This window comes from Somniosus microcephalus, chromosome 10, assembly GCF_052327205.1.
Source record: "Somniosus microcephalus isolate GS21.2 chromosome 10, FLI_Smic_1.0, whole genome shotgun sequence".
Taxonomy (NCBI): Eukaryota; Metazoa; Chordata; class Chondrichthyes; order Squaliformes; family Somniosidae; genus Somniosus; species Somniosus microcephalus.
In genome coordinates this window covers 145,168,955-145,187,738 of record NC_140996.1, presented here as the reverse complement: position 1 = coordinate 145,187,738, position 18,784 = coordinate 145,168,955, and the positions used below count along the sequence as shown (strand labels likewise).

The 18,784-nt window shown below is 41.8% G+C and overlaps 1 protein-coding gene across 3 annotated transcripts in view; it reads left to right on the top strand.

Annotated features, from left to right (window-relative positions):
- The window catches only part of LOC147111728 (ubiquitin carboxyl-terminal hydrolase 35-like), a 109,903-nt gene extending 92,546 nt beyond the window's left edge, over nucleotides 1-17,357 (top strand). For all 3 annotated transcript variants that reach the window (XM_085998910.1, XM_085998908.1, XM_085998909.1), the window contains 2 exons: nucleotides 6,101-7,358; nucleotides 13,562-17,357. In XM_085998910.1, the coding sequence (XP_085855036.1) occupies nucleotides 6,101-7,358; nucleotides 13,562-13,729 (1,426 nt within the window). In that variant the 3' untranslated portion in view covers nucleotides 13,730-17,357. The remainder of the gene's footprint in view (nucleotides 1-6,100; nucleotides 7,359-13,561) is intronic.
- The last annotated feature ends 1,427 nt before the right edge of the window (nucleotides 17,358-18,784 follow it).

The following is an 18,784-nucleotide window of genomic DNA, read 5'->3' as shown; positions in this document are numbered from 1 at the left end:
CACCAGTGTGGAGTTCAGGTAGGTTTTGTGTTCCTCTGTCATAGTAGTACTTTTGCTTTTCTTTCTGTTGCTCTTTGAACTTCCTCACTTTCTCCCCCTCTTTTGTTTTCAGGAGGTTCTCCGGGATAGGTAGGTTTGACCTTAGCCGACGTCCCATCAGGAGTTGGGCTGGTGACATACCACACTCGAGCGGCGTTGTGCGGTATACAAGCATGCTTTGGTAGAAGTCAGTTCCACTGTCTTTTGCCTTGTACATCAGTCTTTTCACTGTCTGGACCGATTTTTCCACTAGTCCATTGGACTGTGGATAGTGAGGACTTGACGTTGTGTGGACAAAGTCCCACTCTTTGGCAAAGTGTCGGAAATTTGCATTGTTAAACTGGGGTCCGTTGTCTGTGAAGACCTCGCTTGCCACGCCATGTCTGGAGAATATGGCTTTCATACTTCTTATCACAGCTTCTGCAGTGGTGGTGTACAGTCTACAAACCTCTGGATACAGGGAGTAATAGTCTGTGACGACAAGATAGTCCTTCCCTTGACATACGAATAGGTCAGCGCCTACCTTCTGGTAAGGTCTGTCTGGTGCTGGGTGTGGCTTTAGTGGTTCTACCGGATTGCTTGCTTGATATTTCAGGCATATTGTGCAGTTTGACACCTCATTTGTCACATCTTGGTTGATTCGTGGCCAGTACATCACCTCTCGTGCTCTTTTCTTACACTTTTCGATTCCCAGATGTCCTCCATGGATCTTTTTTAGCATCTCTCTTCTCAGACTCTTTGGGATAGCTATTTTACTTCCTTTGTAGATGATGTCTTCGACCACTGATAGTTCCGCCCTGCAGTTCCAGTACTCTGCTATATCAGGTGAGCAGTCTTGCTTCATGTTGGGCCATCCATCCAAGATGCTTTTTCTCAGTCGTCTCATTGTTTCATCTTTGTTTGTCTCAGTCTTTATGAGCTCCATTTTTGCATCTGCTATGGGCAGTGCACTTGTGATCATGTCCACGTAGGCGTTCACTTTTTCATCCATTGTGGTGTTTGCGGGCTCACTTGGGTCAACAGCTCTGGACAACGTGTCTGCTGTATACATCAGCTTACCCGGTGTGTACGCAACATTCAGTGTATAGCGTTGCAGCCTGATCATCATTCTTTGTATTCTAAGCGGACAGCTATTCAGTGGCTTTTGGAACAATGCAATCAAGGGCTTATGGTCAGTCTCTACACTGATTGCTTGTCCTGCCACAAACTGGTGAAATCTTTCACAGGCGTATGTGATGCTGAGCAGCTCCTTTTCTATTTGAGCATATCGCGTCTCCGCGTCTGTCATTGAGCGCAATGCATATGCAATAGGTTGCCAGTAGTCATATTGTTGCAGAAGAACGGCACCGAGCCCACTCTGTGATGCATCTGATGATATCTTGATGGGTCTCGCTGGGTCATAACACCTCAGAACTGGTTCCTCTGTGAGCAGTTTCTTTAGATCGCTCCATGACTTCTCATGCTCATGATTCCATTTCCATTCTATGTTCTTTTCAGTTAGTCTTCTCAGTGGTGCTATTTTTTCTGAGAGGTTGGATATGAATTTACCCATGTAGTTGATCATTCCATTAAACCTCTGCACGTCCTTTTTGCATTGTGGCCTTGGCATATTCTCAATGGCGGACACTTTTCTGGGGTCTGGTCTGATTCCCTCACTGCTAAGGATATCTCCCACGAATGTCAGTTCTGTCACCCCGAGCTGGCATTTCTCTCTATTCAGCTTCAGGTTTGTTTTCCTTGTTGCTTCCAGCACTTTTTTCAGTCTCTCGTCATGCTCAGTTCTCGTGGTTCCCCATACTATGATGTCATCCATTGATGTATCAACTCCCTCCAGGTGCTCATAGATCATATGGATAGTCTTGTGATACACTTCAGGAGCTGAGGCAATGCCAAATGGTAACCTTAGGAATCTGTATCTGCCAAATGGAGTGTTGAACGTGCACAGTCTTGAACTTGCTTCGTCCAGCTTCATCTGCCAAAATCCTGAGGACGCATCTAACTTGCTGAAATATTTTGCATTTGCAAACTGTGCCATGATTTCCTCACGTGTAGGAAGCTTGAAGTGCTCTCTCTTTATTGCTCTGTTTAGATCTCTTGGATCCAGGCAAATTCTGAGCTTTCCATTCTTTTTGTCCACTACGACGAGGGAACTCACCCACTCAGTTGGCTCACCTATCTTCTGAATCACGTTCAGGCTTTCCATCCTGTCCAACTCTGCCTTCAGTTGCTTTTGAAGAGCAAACGGAACTTTTCTGCATGGATGTATGACTGGGGTCATACTTTTATCTACTCTGATCGTGTGTTCTCCTGGAATGCAGCCTAGACCCTTAAATAGGTCTTTGTACTCTTTCATGAGTTCATCATAGACTGTCTCTCCTTCGCTTTCCACAACGAGGACTCTCTTTACCAAGTTCAGTCTCTCACAGGCTTTTAACCCTAGTATGGCTTGCACATCCTTTGGCACCACGATTAATGCTAGCGTGTGCTCTCTGTCCTTGTGTGTCACTTTGACAATGCATTTTCCTTTCACTGGTATATCAGTACCTGAGTATCCGGTCAATTTCACTTGTATTCCATGTAACTTTGGCCTGGGTCTAATTCTCTTAAAATCGGTCTCTGATATCACATTAACTTGTGCTCCAGTATCCAATTTAAATGGAATGTGTATGTCATTCACTTTTAGTGTCAACATCCAGTCGCTTTCTTTTTTGTTTTCAGACACAACATCTACATTGAATTCCTCTATCTCGCTTTCATCTACTGTATGGACCTTGCTTTGTTGCGCTTGGTTCCTACAGCAACGGGCATAATGGTTGTTTTTGTTGCATCTATTGCATGTTTTACCATATGCTGGACACTTTCTTGGTGGATGCTGTGCACCGCATCGACTACATGACTTCCGATTGTCTCTTTCATTTTCGTTTGCTGGCCACGTCTCTTTTTTCACATTGGCGCTCTCTTTGTTAAACGGTTTGTATCCGTTCTTTCTCACTGCATCCACGTTGCAGCTACTGTCACTGAACAGCTCCTTTGCCTGCAACTTCACAGTCTCTGTAACCCTACACAGTGCTATGGCTTTTCCCAGGTCTAGATCTTGCTCTCTTAGCAGTCTTTCCCTTAGACCATTATCTCGAATACCACACACCAGTCTGTCTTTTATCAGCGAGTCTGTGAGTCCCCCAAATTCACACGATTTGCTCCGGTTTCTCAGTTCAGTCACATACTGATCAACAGTCTCGCCGATTTTCTGTACACATGTGAAAAATTTGTGCCTCTCAAAGGTCACGTTGCATTTAGGTATGCAGTAGGCCTCAAACTGTTCCATTATTTTATCTAGCTTCATTTTGTCTCCAGCAACATCAAGTGTGAAGTTATTATACACCTCCAGCGCTTCATCACCCACGACATGCAAGAACAGTGACGATTTCTGTTCATTACTTTTCTTGTCAGCTCCGATTGCCGCTAAATACAACTCTAAACGTTGTTTGAACCTTCTCCAATTTTCAGCCACATTACCTGTTAATTGAAGCGTCGCCGGTGGGTGTAAACCTTCCATTTTTCACTTCGTTAGCTATTCTCTAATGGTAAGCAACGATGTTCTCTTTTGGCTTGCTAATTTGTGGAGAGCTGATTTCGCTTACTTGCCACAACTGCTTTCACTGTCCCATCAAGTTGCTAACTTCAGATTTTTTCTCTTTCAGCCACTTCTGACATCATGTATTGATTTCTTTTTGGGTTCAATAAAGACTCATTTCTGAAAGAGAATGTTGTTTAATCTAAAGTCTTGTTCAAGACTTTCTACAGCTTTTTACAGAACACACTATGCTGTGATGCATCTAGAATGAAACTGAAAGTAAAACTCCTCTGGACTGCTTGTCTCTCACATGACCTCTGCTGGTCAGGCACAAGTAATCAAAAACACAGACAAATATGCTGTAAGGCATAAGTAATCAAACACAGACAAATATCATCACTATTTGCTGATATCATTACATATGGGGAGAAAGCAGGGACAGCGTACTGAGTTTGGATGATCAGCCATGATCGCATTGAATGGCGGAGCAGGCTCGAGGGGCCGAATGGCCTACTCCTGCTCCTATCTTCTATCTATGTTTCTATAGTACGTGAGACATTTACAAGAATTGGCAGGAGGATACGGTTTTCCAACCATTAACTGGCCCAGCAAAACCGTCTTGGACTTATTAGCCCTTAACACAGGCTGGCTTTAACAGATCCCCTGAACGGGAAGATCTGCTGGCTCAGATCTATCACTCCAGGAAAGTGTCCATATTGAAACTGTATCATGCTAAGTGGGGTTGGATACAAAAAAGAACCTGCATTTATGTAGTGCTTTGTGTCTCAGAAACACCTCGTGGGATGAATTATTTTGAAGTACATTTGCCAGCAGTCATCTTGTATTTTCAGATGTTGATACTGCTAGGTTAAACAGTAGGATTTCACAATTTGGGATCTTTAGGAAAGATGTTGTTCCACATGCAGGAGTCTCACAGCACTAGCAAGTGAGGCCTCACCTGAAGTTGGAAAGAAGTACTGGAAGAGAGTATCAGCTGGTAATGCAGATTATTGACACAAGACTATTGGTCCATTGCAAATAGAAGCACGAGCCCTGAACAGCTTTAGCTCGTTTCAACAGCCAGAAAGTTGAAACAAGTTGGCGTGACACTTGCATATACATATGTAATGTGTTAGTCTTCCATATTGGAGGTGGCATAGTGGAATGTACACCAATAACATCTGGAAATTATGGATTGGTCAGAATATAAGGATACTGACTCTATCCAATACTGACAGTTCTACAAATTAGTTTTGCGTACTGTGTGAAAATAGAACTTGGTCTGCAAATTACCATCCCACATAATTAATCATAGAATGGTTACAGCACAGAAGAAGGCCATTTGACCTGTCGAGCCCATGCCGGCTCTCTACAAGAGCCCTTCAGCTAGTCCCACTTCCCCGTAGCCCTGCAAATCTTTTTCCTTCAGGTACTTATCCAAATCCCTTTTGAAAGCCATGATTGAAACTTGAATTGAATCACTTATAAATGGAAAGAGGCAGAAATTTCCAAAGAGAGATAATTGGGATATAATGGCCATTGCTTCTGTCTTAATGCAAATGATTTTGTATCTTGAAGGAGTGCCATACTGTTCAAAACCAATCACTATACTGTAGCAGGAGGCTAGAGGATAAGAGATGACTGGCGTTATCTGCATATAAATGTTACGCTTTTTGACTCACCACCTTGATCTGATGAATTTTGTGTTATCTGTAACCTAGTGGCAAGGGCAAAAAGCATCTTTTATTGTTACCCAGGATAGATTGAAAAAGAAACCATATAGTTAGTAATAATGAAAGGAGGACAATTGGGATACAAATGGAAGAGCTAGCTGATAAAGGTCTGGTCAGACGCCATTCTTTGCGTAACATCTGTGGAGAAGTCACACTAAACTTGGTTGGAAGCTTTCTGTATATACAAGAGTACCATTAGTACGATTCTAGCCATCTAGCTAGGGTTTCCCCCTGAAGATGGCAGATTATTCCTGTTTCAATGTGCACATTGGACTATATTTGAAGAATAAGGAAGACCACACTTGTGATTGGTAGTTCAACATTTTACTTAATGGAGAAAGAGTATCAGATTTAACCTTTTGAGATTTGGTAGCTACATTTTATATTTGCCAGATGGATTACATTTTAAATCAATATTTATAGCCTCAAAATGAGCATCATTATCTATTTCACTATGCCTTATCTCTTCAAATTTGCATTTTTTGACCATGTGCTTTCAGCTGGCAATGGTGTTTACTTCCCTGCTAATAACTGCTCACAAAGGCAAAGTTGGTAGTGGAGGCCGTGATTTACTTACACATGGTGGTTTATTACTCAATTATGTATTTTATATTGGTCTAAGATTGTAATAAATAGTGTGTCTGGAACTTTGTGTAGGTTCTTAACCTGGAATTAATTTAGGTGATTAAATTGTCACCCCCCCCCCCCCCCTCCACATCATATATAGCTGTAAATATTCAATTTTATTTTTAAGGCTACATGAAGAAGAGAAGACTGGTAAAAGAATTTCCCACAAACTGAAACATTCATGCAGTGAAACTCGTATAGAAGATCGAGATCCGGGGAAAACATTAATAGAAAGAATGTTTGGTGGGAAGATGGTGACCAGGATCCATTGTCGTTGCTGCCGTAATGTTTCTTTCCGAGAGGAAGCTTTTACAGATTTGTCCCTGGCTTTTCCACCACCTAATAAGGTTCTGCAAAGGTCTGGCAGTTCATGTGACCCTAATATTTCAATGGAGATTACTGGTTCAGATAATTTGACATCCCAAATTAAACTGCAACACAAGACTACTAAATCTCCAATTAAACAGAAGCAAACAAAATCTAAAGAGCCTTCGGTACGAGTTGTACCATTTGAAATAATAGATTCCCATGGAAAAGCAAAGAAGGAAGAGCCTTCATACTCTAGAGTAATGCGAGATGACAATCCCTATCCATTCAGCTCCATGCCGAAGAATGACTTTGCAATGGCCTCTGGGGAAAAAGCATGTGACTCGGCAAGTTCTAGATCAGTGTCTGACCTCATAAACTACTTTCTTTCACCAGAAATGCTGTCTGGTGACAACAGATATTACTGTGATAAATGTACCTCTTTACAGGAAGCTGAAAAAGTGGTGGAATTAACGGGGAGTCCACATTACCTCATCTTGACCTTATTAAGGTTCTCCTTTGATCTCATAACTATGAGGCGGAAAAAAATTCTAGATAATGTGTCAGTTCCTTTAGTTCTCAAACTACCCATTAGGATTACCACAGAAAAGGATGAACAGATAATTCATGGTGAAAAACAGGGACGCCAACTCAGAAACTGGAAACCTTTTGCAGAGGATACCACATACTTATCAATTACCTATGACCTCTGTTGTGTAGTAGTGCACTCTGGGATATCGTCTGAAAGTGGACATTACTATTGCTATGCCAGAGAATGTGTAGATGCTAACCCTGAAATTGGCCCAAGAGTCATTTTGGAAGCTGAGAGTAGAGCTGATGATCAGTGGTATTTATACAATGATACTCGAGTTTCGTTTTCATCTTTTGAATCCGTCAGCAATGTTACAAATTACTTCCCCAAAGACACTGCTTACGTGTTATTCTACAGACAGCGAGTAACTAGGCATACTTGCTTAGATGGTGAACATGTTTCGGCTAGTGTGAGACTGTATGGAGAAGCAACATTAAGCAAAGAGCTGATTGAAGCTATCTCCAATGACAACATTCAGTATTTACAGGTATGTGAATTTAGTCTGAACTTAATAAAGAAAAGCTAATTTGTATATCATGCTGCATTGCAGTGATAGAGCGCCAGTTAACATGTTGCAGTAAATTTACTTTAAGAATTTGCGACAATATTGGTGGTAAAGCTGTAGTAGACTATCCAAAATGTCTAAGTAATTTATAGGTTGGACTTTAGGTGAAAGCTGATTCATCAATCTGCTTACCACAGGTAAGATGAATTTTATTAGTTTGTGAAAGTACTCCCATATCCAGGAAGGACTAGAACGTTTGCTGTATGTATTATCAGCATAGCATTTGAAACCTGCTCCCTGTTGCTCATGCATAAGTTTCTTGTAACATTATACTGTATATTTTAGAAAACAAAAGGACTTTGATTTATTAAGCATATTTCGCATCCTCAGGACTTCCCAAATTGTTTCACAGCCAATACTGTCCTTTTTCTTTGAAGTGCAGCCACTTTTGTAATGTAGGGAAATGTGGCAGCATATATGCACGCAGCAAGGTCCCACAAATAGCAATGAGATAAATGATCAGGTAATATGATTTAGTGATGCTGGTTGAGGGATAAATATCGGCTAGGACACTCCTGCTTTTCCTCGCATAGTGCCATAGGATCTTTTACGTGCATCTGAAAGGACAGATGGAGCCTCGGTTTAATGTCGCATCCAAAAGACAGCATCTCTGACAGTGTAGCACACTCTCTCACTACTGCCATGAAGTGTCAGCCGAGATTAAGTCTTCAAGTCTCTGGAGTGGGGCTTGAACCCATAACCTTTTGACTCTGGCGAGCATGCTACCACTCAGCCTAGACTGATGAGAGGTTGGAAGCTCAGCTTGGGGTTTAATAGAATACTGTGGTTGCGAGCACCCTGGTTCACCCTGAGGGGCGGGGGGTGGGGGGTTCCCCCAGTGTTTAGCTGGAGGAAATAGTTCATTCAAGACTATGTCCGAGAAGCAGTCAGATAGCAGAGGCAGTGGATGTGTTGAGAGGGGTGGTTAAGAGTTAGAGCTGGTTATCTTCAATGTACATGTGGAAGCTGACCCCATATCTGCAGCTGATGATGCCAAGGGACTGCATGTAGATAAGGAAGTACAGTAAGAATGGATCCTTGGGGGACTCCCACGGTGATGGTGCAGGAAAGAGAAGCCATGGGTATAGATGCTCTGGCTACAATCCGATAGATAAAAGTGGAACCATGTGAGGCCAGTCCCACTGAGCTGGACAATGTAGAAGATGCATTGGAGGAGGATAGCTTGGTCAACCATGTAAAAAGGCTGTAGAGAGGTTCAAGGAGGGATAATGATCAAAGCTGTTTTGGTGCTGTGGGAGCGATGGGAACATTAGGAGCAGGAGTTGAGTATATTCAAGACTGAGATCGATAGATTTTTGGACTCTAGGGTAATCAAGGGAGATCAGGCGGGAAAGTGGAGTTAAGGTGGAAGATCAGCCATGATCTTATTGCTGTATTGCCTACTCCTGCTCCTAATTCGTAGCTGATCTGCATCTATACACTATTTTCCTGCCTTTGCTCTGTATCCCTTGATGCCCTTGCCTAACAAAAATCTATCTCTCTGTCTTGAAAGCTCCAGTTGTCCTAGGATCTACAGCCTTTTGGGGGAGAGAATTCCCTGAATTTCACGGGAGGCATTAGCAGCCGGGCGCCAAGTGCTTTACACCCCGCGAAGGCCTTTGTCAGATCAAAGAAGGCCATGTACAACGGTTGGTGCTGTTCCCTGCATTTCTCTTGTAATTGACATGCGGTGACGATCATGTCCATTGTGCCCTTTAGTGGGCGGAATCCGCATTGCGACTCTGAGAGGAGCTCTTCGGCCACTGGGAGAAGGTGATTGAAGAGGATTCTTGCGATGACTTTCCCTGTGGCAGACAGCAGGGAAACTCCTCTGTAATTACCGCAATCGGACTTGTCACCTTTCTTGAAGATGGTCACAATTATGGCATCTCTGAGATCCACTGGCATGCTCTCCTCCTTCCAGATAAGAGAAATGAGTTCATGAATTCGCGCCAATAGTGCTTCTCTGCCATGCTTTAGTGCCTCGGCGGGGATTCCATCTGCTCCTGAGGCCTTGTTGTTCTTCAGTTGTTGGATGGCCTTTTCAACCTCATGCCGTGCTGGGGTTGTGCTGAAATGGTGGCGGGTAGCTTGCTGCGGGATGGAGTTGAGGACACTCACGTCGAAGACAGAGTCTCGTTTAAGGAGATCTTCGAAGTGCTCCTTCCAGCGGGCACTGACTGCCTCTCTGTCCTTGATGAGTACCTCTCTGTTCTTGGCCCGCAGTGGGGCAGGGCCTTGGGTGCTTGGGCCGTAGATGGTCTTGACTGCGCTAAAGAATCCACGCATGTCTTCACCCACCATCTGTTCTTTAGGTCGCGAGTTTTTTGTTGGACCTCGGCCTTCAGGCGTCTGTAGAGCTGCTTTCTTGCTCTCGAGTTCTGTTGCTGTTTCCAGATCAGGAATGCCTTGCGCTTGTGGCTTATTAGCTCCTGGACCTCCTGGTCGTTCTCGTCGAACCAGTCTTGGTGTTTCCTGGTCGAGTGACCGAGCGTCTCTTCACAGGTGCTGATTATGGAGGCCTTGAGTGCAGACCAGGCACTGTGGACACTTTGTGTCTCTGAATCACTGGGAGTCGTCAGGTTGTTTGTGAGGCGCAGGCTGAATAGGGCTTTCTTTGAGTGCTCCAGCGTTAATTTTCCTGCGGCATTGTTTCTGTTGCTGCCGTTGTTTTGGGGCTACATTGATGGAGATGACAGAGCGGATTAGGCGGTGGTCTGTCCAGCAGTCGTCAGCTCCTGTCATGGCGCAGGTGATGCGGATGTCCTTGCGGTCCCTCGCTCGGACGATGACGTAGTCCAGCAGATGCCAGTGCTTGGAGCGAGGGTGCTGCCATGAAGCTTTGTACTTGTCTCTCTGACGGAACAAGGTGTTGGTTATGACAAGGCCATGTTCACATGGACATTGGCTAAACCTCTCAAGTGCCTACCCTTGTGTGTTTAGTTGGTATGCTTGCAGTACAATCCGGGTGAGTGTGAGGGATGGCTAGTGAGATGGGGAAGTGATAATGTAGATAGAGAGGGATGGGTGGAGGTGCAAGGTAAGCTGGTGTGAGTAAGGATGTGCAGGAGTAGGGTATGAAGGCAGAGTGATGGGGATGCGATGAGTGGCACAGCAGGGTGAGTTTGAGTGTGGCATTGCAGTAATGTTTCGTGATCTACTGAGATCGTTGAAAGGTTGGCGCCGCTGCAGTCAGGCACTCCTGACCACATCCCTGCTTGTGTCCTGTGTAATGTGCAACCAGACTGCGTTGAGCTCCTGGGGAGGTCTCTTCCGCCCATCGGAAGGGAAGAGAATCTCCCTGCATGCTGTCACTCAGCGTGAGCCTAGGTGCAGTGCTTGTCAGTGTTTGCAGCACCTCAATGCTATAGAATACTGACAGCAGAACTGTCAAAATAAATGTGGCCGTGGTCCCTTTAAGGAAACCGGCTGATGACGTGTCATCAAATGATGTCATCAGACCCGCTTCCTGTTAATTGGCCAGGAACCCCACAGGGCGGGCTTAATGAGGCCAATCTACAGAAAATCTTTTTCGGAGCGGCTGCAGACTGGAGCAGGACCAGAAACCGCCATCCCGCTCCCGCAGGGAAAATCCAGCCCAGTGGTTCAGCTTCCTAATGAAAATAAATAAGTTGAGAAGACTTTGGTTCAAATTGTACATTACAGTGGAGAATCTAGCTATTTGGGATGAATGCCATATTTTGTTCTTTTATGTTTGTATTTAATTTAAATTTTGTTTATTTGAAACTCTTTATAAGCACTGCTTGAAAAGAGTAGAACATTACTTATTTTAAATCTTAATGGCTATTTACAAGTTTTTCTAAGAAATGGTGACTATAAAATAACTGACTCATTCACATGACAAACTATTACTTTTGTTTTTGGAGACATTTTAACAAACTTTTATCTTCCTTTTGCATTGATTTTTTCTCTTTTATAGATTGATAATTAAATACTCAATTGATCCAGCCGGTTCCTATGCTGCTGCGATGAGGGAAATGTCATCTGTAAATAACATTTGTAATTATTCAATTAGAATGTGATAATTGAGAATTCTGAAACTTGGATTGATTATCTATTGGGATTCAGAGAGAATTTTACCAGAGATGTTGCCCATGATGGGGCAGATGTTTGTAAACCTTGGGCTCAATAGGTCTCTTTCCATGGTTTCTTGTTTATACTTGCACCAGCGCAGAAACTTCTCTGCAACTACTTTTCAGGTAGTTTACAGTTATCTTTCGGAGATGTGAGTGAGTGAGCCACAGGCCACTCCAGCTTCCAGAAGGTGCTCTTCTAGAATTGAGAAAATGTATCCCAACTGTGGTAGTAATATTGAAGAGATGAACATTTGATGGCCTGAATACAGTGATTATCTGGGATTTTTTTTAATGTCTTCATGGGATGTGGGTGTCGCAGGCAAGGCCAACATTTATTGCCCATCCCTAGTTGCCCTTGAGATGGTGGTGGTGAGCCGCCGCCTTGAACTGCTGCAGTCCTTGTGATAAAGGTACTCCCACAGTGCTGTTAGGGAGGGAGTTCCAGGATTTTGACCCAGCGACAATGAAGGAACGGCGATATACTTGCAAGTCAGGATGGTGTGTGACTTGGAGGTGGTGGTGTTCCCATGTGCCTGCTGCCCTTGTCCTTCTAGGTGGTAGAGGTCGTGGGTTTGGGAGGTGCTGCTGAAGAAGCCTTGGTGAGTTGCTGCAGTGCATCTTGTAGATGGTACACACTGCAACCATGGTATGTCGGTGATGGAGGGAGTTAAGGTGGTGGATGGGGTGCCAATCAAGAGGGCTGCTTTGTCTTGGATGGTGTTGAGCTTCTTGAGTGTTGTTGGAGCTGCAGGTGGAGAGTATTCCATCACACTCCAGACTTGTGCCTTGTAGATATTTGGAAAGGCTTTGAGGCAGGAGGTGAGACACTTGCCGCAGTATACCCAGCCTCTGACCTGCTCTTGTTGCCACATTATTTATGTGGCTGGTCCAGTTAAGTTTCTGGTCAATGGTGACCCCCAGGATATTGATGGTGGGGGATTCGGCGATGGTAATGCCGTTGAATGTCAAGGGGCGGTGGTTAAACTCTTGCTTGTTGGAGATAGTCATTGCCTGGCACTTGTGTGGCGCAAATGTTACCTGCCACTTATCAGCCCAAGCCTGAATGTCGTTCAGGTCTTGCTGCATGCGGGCATGGACTGCTTCATTATCTGAGGAGATGCGAATGGCACTGAACACTGCAGTCATCAGCGAACATCCCCATTTCTGACCTTATGATGGAGGGAAGGTCATTGATGAAGCAGCTGAAGATGGTTGGGCCTAAGACGATGTCCTGGGGCTGTGATGATTGACCTCCAACCACCACAACCATCTTCCTTTTGTGCTAGGTATGACTCCAGCCAGTGAAGTGTTTCCCCCCCCCCCCCATTCCATTGACTTCAGTTTTACTAGAGCTCCTTGATGCCATACTTGGTTAAATGCTGCCTTGATGTCAAAGGTAGTCACACTCACCTCGCCTCTGGAATTTGGCTCTTTTGTCCATGTTTGGACCAAGGCTATAACGAGGTCTGGAGCCAAGTAGTCCTGGCGGAACTCAAATTGGGCATCAGTGAGCAGGTTATTGGTGAGTAAGTGCTGCTTGCTAGCACTGTCGACGACACCTGTTTAACCACCATATTACTATGCAAGTTAAACTAAATATTTAAATTATTCATGTATCGGGAAAAACCATTTTATGTTGATGCCTCATTCATACTAATACAAAACTAACCTAATACAGTTGCGCATTTTAACTGTTGACTGCAGTTTCCTATTGGTATCTGCAATTGCAGTAAGACGGACAGTGCAGCCAACAGAACAAGGACTAAAGCTAAAGGTGATGATGGTGGTGGGGGATGGGGGGGAATACAGCCTTTCCTGAGAATAGGCATTGGGTGCTACTATCACATGGATCTAGTATCTACTGGGAACGGAAAATTGCTGTACAAAGTAATTGAAGGAACACTTTGTATCAGAATAAAAGTTGCATTAATCTGAGAGTATACATGAAAGTGGCTTTCGTGAAAACAGTGTAATTTGTTTAAAGAAAATGTCAATTCTGGGTATGTTAATAGTGTAACTTGTTTCTAGGAAGAAGAAAAGGAAGCGCGGAAAAGAACTGACAGTATACCGCCTGTTACAACCCCAGCATGGTGGAGACGTTTTGATGATGATGAAAATGGTGGACCTTCTGGAAGTTGTGGTCCAGCTGCTGGAGGAGGAAGTGATTTGGGGTCATTTGGGCGTTTGATTTTCTAAACATAATTAAGGGTTTCTTCATTCTCTACCTCAGTTGTATTACTTGCACAGTAAAGGTTGCATGACTTAAAATCTTTTGAAGAGATCAAAGAGGATTCATCTTTTAGGATGCTCAAAAGTGTTTACTTGCAACATAATAGATTTCTGCATCAAGTGATTGTTGGGGAAGTAGCAGTTGACAATTTTGTGGAATTGCTCTAGTAAAACACATAATTAAAAGACATTTAGGTAATAGAGTATAAGCAAAATTCAACAAATTTGGTAAGTGCTGGGTTTCACTTCCAATGTACAATATTCCTTGTTCTTCAATAACTATTAAATATCTGCTCTTTGGGGCATTTGGAGGCATTCATAAATGGGCTGATTTATGAACATAGCTGTAGGTTTGTGACATTCTATTGCTGTACTTTTTGAAAAAAATATATTTTTCTCTCATTTTAAAGGTTATCTTTTTGTCTCTCCTTACATCACCCTGACTTTAATGATGGCTGCAGAATTTTGAGCGATATGAGTTAACTTAGCTTACAATTTCCCTTCCTCAGGGGTGCCGTATGTTGAGGGGTCAATGCTGGACTATCCTGAGATCAGAAACTTGTAGGGAAGCATGCATCCTAATACTTGGTGATACATTTCTGTGCTGCAACATATTGGGCAGACTGCCATCTGCCCCCCCACCCCTTATCCATACACACACACATTCAGAATCCTCAATTCCTAGAAACATAGCAAATTACTTTAATTGAAATATTAAAAGGCTATACTAATACTCTATTTTGTTGACATTGGCCCTTAAATCATGTTAATTAGCACATCTTTGCATGGCAGATAAGGTGTCCAATCAGTTGCCTAAAATATCATCTTTTGTACTTGGGATAGAAAAGTTTTTGTATAATTATATTGCTTAAATCCGAAAATTTGAACTTCATGGTAAAACCCAGTTCTTTCACCAGAATAACTTTTATTTGAGCAGTTATTCCTGAATAAGCCTACATTCCATTTCATGCGCTGCTTTTCTGTACACAGTTACTAAAACTTTGCATCTTTTGGAGCCCTACAAATGAAGTGTGTGTAATTAAGTATTGTAGCATCAGTGCTGAATTTTGCAGTGGACAATAATGTTGTCTCTTCTGAAAAATATTTTTACTTAGCAATAACGGTCACTACCAGCTAAGGCATTTTTGTTGCCAAGAAGCAAAATAAAATAATCAGGGTGATGGGTGGGTTAGAATTTAGATCGTGCATCACCACCAATAAATACAAAAAAGTCTCTTGAATAAAAATAGAGCTCTGTCCTCAACCGATTCTCATTCATACTACTTTACATTAGGATTGTTGGAGCTACATTTTCTTGCCTTTAAACATATTGCTTTCCCGTTCCTGGATTTGAAATGAAGAGGCAGCCTGACAGATTAAGGAGGGGCAAGAAATTATTTCCACAGAAAAAAAATCAAAACAAATTTGTGAAATTATGTATTTTGATATAGACATTGCACAAGGGAGTAAGCTGCTTCCCCACCGAATCTCCAAAGAGCAAAAATGAATTGCACACCAAATTTTGCATGTATTTTTTTTTTTTTTGCAGCCTGATGTATCTCTTGGAGTCTATTTTTAAGTATGGAAAAACAAGTTGTGAATGAGTTGAACTACTGTCCATTTTACCTTTAGTATAAATTCACCCAGACTGATGTGAACAAAGTGTCTTGTCAGCTAATTGCAAGGGTCCTAAATACAATGAATGTGGGCAAACTTGGTTCACTTCTTAAAGCATTTTTTTGCACAACTCAAAGCTGCACATATATCTGTCTTAAATTGACAGTCCCATTCAAAATGACTACAAGCTTGGGCCATGTGAAATATGAACCTAGTGCAGTTCTGATATAGTTACGGCAGTATAACTAGTGGGACTTCTTTGTTATGGAAAGGCACATAGTTCAGAACGTTAGACTGTTTTTGAGTAAATTAAAGATCTTTAAAATAACTAATTTGAAGTGTTAGTCTTAACATGCCATTTTTAAATTGGATGTGAGCTGAAATGTTAAAGAAACTTCGAGTTTATATTTTGAAAAGTATACAAAATGGATACATGAAAAAGCAGGGGGTAAAACTCAACTTCGGCGCAAAACAGGCGGTAACAGATTGGGCAGGGTGTGGGGCAGGCAGCTAACCCGTTAGTCAGTTTTTCATCCCTGCCAAAGTTGAATTTTACCCCCTAGTCTCTACAAAGGTAATATTGAATATTGCAAAGTAAATTTAACATTTTAAGATCTCTGGAGATGTGAATTCTCCGAACAATTGATTCCAGAAAGGTGGCAATGTTGAATTTTTGAACACTGTGACTATGTCAGCATTATATTCAGGTTAAACTGTGGAAATGTAAAATTGGTGTAACAGATCCAGGCTTTTGGGTATTGTTGCGTGAACTTGTGAAATTATTGGGGCTATTCTAACAAAGGTATTAACTCAAGTTTGAAGATGTTGGCAGTCATATGGTAATGCTCAAAAGTAAAGGCCATTGGCATATCTAGATCCTAAGTATAACATTATCATCCATTACCCAAAAATTGTAGGATTTTTTTGTTCTGTTGCCTATTGTCATTTTCAAAAGGGTAATAACTGGTCAGTCTCTGAGTACCTCAGAAGTGAATTTTCTTTGAGATCAGAAGTCAGTTTACAATGCCATTGAATTCCCCTTGCAAGTAGCTGCAGATAGCCCTCTAGTTAAAACAGCAGGTAACTCCTTAGGGTGGTAGCAAAGTATTGATGGTTCACAGCTTTATGCTATATAGTATGATAGTTATCCCTTCCTTCCCCTCCCATCTGAATTCCACATACTTAGTCCCCAATTTCTGCTGTACCTTCCATGGCTGTAACAGAGAAAACCATAGGGAGAGTCATTTCAGGCATTTTTATACACCTCTAAGCAGCTGACTCAAAGAAAAATTAGCAGAGTTGTTTGCCTTTTTGCCACCATGGGTTGTATGTAGGGAGGATGCTATCTAGGAATATAAAGTGAAGAGAAAATCTGGTAACTGTTGAACAAATTACATGCTTTCTCCGATGTCCTAAAGTTTCTGATTTGAAGTATGAAGGTGCAGTGCTTTAATCCTGAATGTTTCTGGATTTACATAGAATTCTGTACTTTGCCTCAGAACTGCTGACTAATGTAAGCCTATTTTATCTATTGCAATTTAAAATAGAAACTGCATTTACAACTAGACTGTTATACACAGCCATTCTGGTCAACCAGGAGAGTGGCTATTGATGTGTAATGAAGGCCTCTGTTCACTAACTACTAATTGTTCCAAAAGTAGCCAAGTCCATTTATGGTAAGCACACTGGTGTTTTGTTTACAGCAAAATTATTATAATTTATTTTTCCATTAATTGAATTGTATAAACTGAATGTACAGGAAAGATCAAATATGCTGTTGAAAAACCTTAAAACTTGCTGTTTATATGTGCAAATGTAGTTTGCCATAATAAAATGCAAAGTAGATGCAACTGAGATGGAGATCAGTTACGTCATGCTTTCCAGAATAATTCAAACTAAAATCATTCAGAGTGTATTTTTTCAACAATGCTAATCATTATCACTATGTAAACAATATAAGATCTATAAATATGTATTGTAATAAATATTGATATAATGCTTTATCCTTTGTCATTCATTTCCTGTCTTCTGAAATAAGAAATATATGTGCAAGATCAGGCAAAGTCTCTTTTTTGGGTAGGGGTTGTAGGGACACAATAATGGAAATGGCTACGGGCTGGACAGTTGCTGAGGAAAGTGTATTTCTTGCGTTATTTTAAAAAAAAATTATAAATAGCATATCATTTGTGATTAATTTTCTAACTTATTGATTGGAATATACACTAGTGAAATTGAATAAAGAGATATATATATATATATAATATTTATAAAATGGACGCAGGGATTGCTCGAGTTTGAAGCAGTTTTCTTCTGTTTTCAATAGATTATCTTTGAAATGTGTATTCTAGCCAAAAATATTATGTACAGAAAGTACAAGAAAAGACCATGAGACCCAGCATCACCATCCCAGCCAGATGTGGTGCAACCCTGTACACTTAGACTCTCACCTTAACCATACAATCTCCTGGGAGAGACAAAACAGCAAATGACTATGGGGGCCAATTTGAGAAGAATTCAAGTTCCCTTATAAAAGATTGCAGTGAATGCCACACTTACCATGTTTAGGTAATCTGTTCCAGATTCTTTGCCTCAGGATTTTATTTGCCTATCTTCTAGTCTGACCATCCCTATCCATGTCAAATAACTTTCCAACTGGACTAACTGCAATCCTTTCTTAATTTTGAAATTTCAGTCATGTAAGCCTACATATCTCTTGTAAATAGCCTTAATTCTTGGTGCCCATTCTTACAACTAAGAATCTTAAGGCGAGGTATCAATCTGGATGAAATCTGCAACTTCTCCAGGCCCTCGATGTCCTTTGTTGTGTGCAAGGAGCAAAACTAGGCACAGTACTTCTTATAAACACTTTTAGTTAATTATGCTAACGATTCACTTGATTTATGAAATTAATGCTGTTTTTGTTAGAAGCAGAATATACATAGCAGCAGTGCAATTAGTTTAGTGTTGCATTTTGCTACTCTGAAATCATTACAAAAGGGAGAAGAGAGTGAATTATTGTCCTTTCCTCTTCCCTCACCTCATTTGTTGGGAGTAAGTTTTGTATTGAGCTAGATTTATCCTTCCTTTAACTCCGGCTGAAACATTTCTTTATCCTCTTGTTAATGACCTGGCTAAGCGGATGGGAGAATGAACAAAAATGCTGTAATTGACAGGGAATTTGCAGGAGTAGTTAGGGAGGGTGATTGTCTTTGAGACTTTATACCTGTAATAATTCTAATTAGAAAACTTGTCCTCGTCATGAATAAAATTGGGAGAAACTCATGCCATACCAGCCAGTTTTGCTTTGATGTGAGTTAGTGCTGGGGCAAGGAACTTTTTACATTGTTGGTGTACTAAGCAGCGCAAGATCCGATGCAACATGGCCAGAAAAAAAAGTTAAACTCC